The sequence below is a fragment of the Pteropus vampyrus genome, unplaced genomic scaffold, assembly GCF_000151845.1.
Source record: "Pteropus vampyrus isolate Shadow unplaced genomic scaffold, Pvam_2.0 Scaffold252, whole genome shotgun sequence".
In the NCBI taxonomy this organism is placed as follows: domain Eukaryota; kingdom Metazoa; phylum Chordata; class Mammalia; order Chiroptera; family Pteropodidae; genus Pteropus; species Pteropus vampyrus.
Genome location: NW_011889033.1, coordinates 1,082,664 through 1,087,957, shown reverse-complemented (window position 1 = coordinate 1,087,957; position 5,294 = coordinate 1,082,664). Strand labels below are relative to the sequence as shown.

Here is a 5,294-nt window from a genome sequence, read left to right as displayed (position 1 = left end):
TTCAACATGCAGAGGAAGCTGGTCAAGCACCGCGTGCGGCACACGGGCGAGCGGCCCTACAGCTGTTCCGCCTGCGGTGAGTTTCCCACCCACAGACCAGCTGGTCCCTCGTCCTCCCGGGGCGGGCGGGCGCCCGTCTGCTTGGGCGTCTCGGGTAAACCGTCCCTTTCCTCGCAGGTGACACGGGAGCCATCCTGTTTCCTTACCTCGTCACGCAGTCCTCACTCTGTCACTCCTGCGTTTACGTGTCAGACATTCACTGAGGGCCTTTGAGGCCCAGACTTGGCCTCGGGTGCTCCAGGTGCCCGGATGGCTGAGGCGGAGTCCGGGGGCCGTGCGCTGCTGGTCCGGGTCGGTGGACGTGGGCCGTTGTGGGTGTAGGAGAGCCTGGTGTGCAGCCCCAGGTGCTCGAGCACAGGGCGCGGGGGCTGCCAGCTGTCACCCTGCTGGAGCATCGGGAGCACGCGACGGGGTCGGGAGAGGGCTTCTTGACATTGTGTGTTATGAAGCCAGGGTGACTTCTGTGGGCGTTTGACACAGCAGGGTCCTCAAGGAAGCCGAGGGATGCTAACAGCCCCCAGTTTCAAAGTACTTTATTGTACGGACAAGGAAACCGAGTGAAGTCACCTGTTACCTGTCATCGCAGTGTTCCGGTCTCTAAAGAATGTGTGCGTACCTGTGACGAGTACTTGACAGTGTCAATAGAATTGACGTTGGATGAGTGAGGAACCATTTTTTATGGTTTCTTGTTTAGAACAAATGGGGGAAACACTCAGAGTTCAGCTGTGGGAAGCCTGGAATGGGGGCGCTGTTCAGAGAGGCTCATTCTAATTGCGATCGGTGTCTAACATAGCACAGGACTTCTGGGTGTAAACGGAAGACAACTCTGTTTTCATCACTCACTTAAACTGTACACAGACCGCCTGGATACAAACTTGGGCAACTCCACGTTATTCCTATCACTCTTAAAAAATAAAATTGCATCACTTTAAGTCACGAATGCAGTCTCAAATCACTAATATAAAATGTCGGTTCCAAATTATAACCGTCAGCTTGATTTAAGGTTAAATTTTCTCTTCGCACCATAGCTAGGACTGTCGCTAAGACCCTTGTGGAGAAGGGAGCGAGGTGGGGCTCTCTCTTGCGCAGCCCACGCTGCCCCCTCCCCCACCCCACTGACCGTGGTTTCTGACCCTGACAGGTCGGCTTGGGGACGAGGGGGAGAGAAAGGGAGCTAGGATGTTGTTTAAAAATTGTGAACCCACCACATAAGAATGTTCTTGCAGTCTACGGCCGTGCCACCCTGAACAACCCCGATCCCATCTGATCTCAGAAGCTAAGCAGGGTCGGGCCTGGTTTGTACTTGGATGGGAGACCACCCAGGAAGACCAGGTGCTGTAGGCGGAAAAGAACGTTCTTGCTCCCTTCCTGCTGGTGGGGACGTGTGTCGACCCGAGGGAGAGCGAACGCTTCCCTCGCTCCTCTCTGTGGGAACTCTGCTTGCTATGAGTAAAATTCGTACATATTAAGAACCCTAAAAACGGTTTTTCCCTTCTGCCCAGTAATTTCACTATTGAGAATTTATTGTACAGAAAGAATGAAAAAGATGTCAACTGAGCATCAGGTATAGTAGCGAACAGGTAGAAGCAGCCCAAATGTGCATCAACAGGGGAATAGTTATGAAGCTTCTGATCCATAAAATACCACAATCTGAATAAAATGTGTCGTAAAAACAATACAGCAAACTGCAGAAACGCTTACCGTGGTGTCGAGTGAGGGCAGCGGAGTTTGCCATTGGGCATCGTGTAGAAGCAAAAACACAGAAAGGTTGCTTTGGTGTGTTTCAGTCTTTCGTATGTGGAAATGTGAAAATAATGAGATCGGAGCCACTTTAAAATGGAGCGGGAGCTGCCTTGCAGGCTTAGGCCTCAAATCTTTGGAATGTTAAAACAAGGCAAAGTAACCTTGGGACAGGACTTAAAGTAACATTGTGTCCCAAAGCACTGTTTGCAAAGATAACGAGAAAGCAGATGTTATGGCTACTGGACCGAAAATTAAAAACATTAGAATTAGCGTCACTATGTGATGTTATCTGCGCCGACAGCAACGGCTTCCCTCTGCGGATGTGCCGCTCCCCCTTCTCCTCACACGCCCCTCGCCTTGGCCTCCTGATCGGAACACTGGGCCTCCGCCTGAGTCAGTGCCTCCCAAATAGCTTTTCTTTTTTATCTCAAATAAATGTTTGTTGCCTCTCACTTTAAAAGGCCCTTTATTTCTAGGTTACCAGAAAACAAAAAAGTGACCAAAATTTAACCCATGGGCACTGACATCTACTTTTGTTCAAAGGCTTTTTTTAGATAGCCCAGGTTGCTGGACTAGCTGAGTTCAGACTGAGTTCAGACGGAGTGGCTTACGGGTAGGGGAGAGGTTCTAAATACATGTGCACATGGTTGTGCCTTTTGTCCTCAGTCCTTGGAAGACGTTATGACTTTTATAAGGTCACGTACTGATTTTTCTCTTCTGTTCTTCCCTGCTCTAATCGTGGAAACGTCCACCTCGATCACGTACATACACAGAGAAAGGAAATGGAACCAGGAGAAATGTGTGTAAAATTATGTTGAAAGCTGACCACATAAGTGCCTTCAGAAAAGATGTTTCTAAATTATAGATTGGCCGTGTCATTTTTACGGAAGAGTAAACAGCTGACACGGGTTCCCAGCACGCACAGCTGGCTGGGAGGCTGGGAGGCTGGGCCGAGATGCCCCGGCCCAGAGGCTGCAGGACTGGGCGGGGGGTGCTGCTGGCAGGCGGCGGGGCTGGACTCAGCTCCGGGAGAGCCAGCCGCGCCGGGTCGAGAAGGGGCGGCCCCCCAGCATGCCCACTTCTGAAATGGGCCCTGTTCCTTTCCCAGGAAAATGCTTCGGGGGCTCAGGCGACCTCCGCAGGCACGTGCGCACGCACACCGGGGAGAAGCCGTACACGTGCGAGATCTGCAGCAAGTGCTTCACGCGCTCGGCCGTGCTGCGGCGGCACAGGGCGATGCACTGCAGGGCGGGCGACGACGGCCAGGACGCCCTGGCCGAGCTCGCCCAGGCCATCGAGACCTCCGACCTCGAGAAGTCGCAGAGCTCCGATTCGTTTTCGCAAGACGTGGCCGTGACGCTGATGCCCGTGTCCGTTAAGCTCCCCGGCCACCCAGTGGAAGAGTCAGTGTCAGAATTTGAGGACCACGCTGCCGGCTCCTACTGCAAGTTCCGGTCCGCGGCTCAGCCCCAGGGCGTCAGTGACCAGGACAAGCTCCGCCTGGACCCTGGCAAACTCGCCAAGGCCCAGGGTCAGCACGGGCAGCAGCAGGCCTTCGGCTACGCGGCCCTGGACGCCTCCCCCAGCCACGGGCCGCTGCCGGCCGACGGCATGTCTGGGACCCGCTCGTCTCTGGCCGCGTTGGACAATCACTGCGGCGACCCCCTGGGCAGCCGGGCGTCGGCCACAGCTTACAGGAACTCGGAAGGTCAGTTTTTCTCCAGCATGACCCTCTGGGGGCTAGCGATGAAGACGCTGCAGAATGAAAACGAGCTGGACCAGTGAAGCCCGCCCCGGTGCCGGCTCTGAGCCGGGCGTGGCAGCCAGGAGACGGCCACTCCCGGGGCCCCTAGGCCCCCAGGGACACTCGGACCGTGCCCCTCCTGACCTGCTGATCACTGGAAGCCTCCTGAGCCCAGGGTTTGGGAGCGAGGCCTGCGGGCCCACCGTGGACAGACGCCAGAGCGGGGGGTCTCATGTCACAGTAGCCGGAGGCTTGAGAAACCAGCCCGCTGACTTCAGCTGGCATGATACCCGGTGGACTTTGGGTCAACGACTGTACATTTTGGTCATGTTAAAGGGAAAATATATATATGATAATACAAATATTTTTGCATTTTTACATGATTGAAATTTATAGCATTTTGTATTTTTACACAAAGATTTTATTTGTATATGAAACTCATATGATAATTTAATTGAGTGAATGAAAGTTGCCTTTCTATATGTGTGTTTCCTCCAGCATCTTCATTAATCTAAAGGCCATAGCGGTATAAAAATATCAACAAAGGCTCACCCCACAAGGATGGGTACCAGGTTCGGGTTGGCCATCCTGGGACAGTGGCTTCAAAAACCATCAGGACAGAGCCTGAATCCTGGCTGCCACTTACTGGCCCAGTCCTGGGCGAGCTACTCAGCCTCAGCCTCGTTGCTGGGTTCTCCCTTCTACAGCGTGGCTGGCATCTACCTGGACACTGCCCATTGGGAAGTACCTGTGGGGGTTGCTTGGCAGAGCTTTCTACCGGCCTAGGTGAGAGAGAGGGTCATGTCCACAGGGCTGTCGCTAGAATATGAAAGAGATCGAGCACGTGAAAATGCAGTCACCTGTCAGCATGGGGTACTTGCCTATAAACCTGCTTGCACAAAGGACCGGAATGTTTGAAAGCACCCCCAAAAACTGTCATTATCAGCTCTAACTCAGAAAGACAATACAACCAATGAGAAATGTGGGCAGCTGAGGATTTTCAGGGAAGAACGCGGTTGCAGAGTAGAGCATGGAAGTCAGATTCCCGTTCAGTCCCTGGTTTCCCCGCCCATTAACTGCACCGCAGTCCCGCAAGGCCCGGGCAGCCTATCTGACCCCCGCCTCACAGAGGGACGAACCCACGGTCACATGGGCCCAGCAGCCTGCACAAGAGCGTGCAGCTAGGAAGGGCGAGGACGGAGGTTTCTGGGGAACGAACTTGGCGCACAGTAGCGGCACGTGCATGGTGATGGCCCTCCCTCCCACTGCCTCCAGCACCCCCGCCCCAACCGCTCCTCACCCCCACTGGGACCCACAGTCCTTTGATCCACTCGTGTTTCCACGGCTGCTTATGCCCCTCGTGTCCCTGTCCACCTCCTTCCCAGGACAGACGCCGTGCCGTGACCCGCCTCCAGCCCCTCCCCCAATGACCCGGCGAACCTCTGCCCCGCCCTCTGTTCTCCCACGTGGGGCGCTGCGCCCGGCTGGTGGGAAACAGCCGCCCTCTGGTTTCTACCACAGCTCACGTCCGATGGGCCCTTAGTGCCATCGCGCGCCCTTCCTCGTGGACCTGGACCCTGCACCGTCCTCGAGGACCACGTCACCCGCTGCTTCTCCAGCCTCCACACCTCCTTCCTAGTCCCACCTCTCACTCACGGTCCTGCTCCCTGTCTCTCCAAGGACGTAGAAGCAAATAGGAAGGGACCTCCCTCAAGCTCCCCCACACCCACCAACCGCGTAGATTGCA

General features: G+C 55.0%; 1 protein-coding gene and 1 pseudogene across 1 annotated transcript in view; both read left to right on the top strand.

Moving 5' to 3' along the window:
• ZBTB49 (zinc finger and BTB domain containing 49) overlaps positions 1-3,911 on the top strand; it is a 26,291-nt gene extending 22,380 nt beyond the window's left edge. Inside the window, exon 10 of the mRNA XM_023520203.1 lies at positions 2,912-3,911. Coding sequence (XP_023375971.1) covers positions 2,912-3,588 — 677 coding nt within the window. The 3' untranslated portion in view covers positions 3,589-3,911. The remainder of the gene's footprint in view (positions 1-2,911) is intronic.
• On the top strand, positions 1,286-1,404 carry LOC111729226 (annotated as a pseudogene).
• Positions 3,912-5,294: the final 1,383 nt, after the last annotated feature.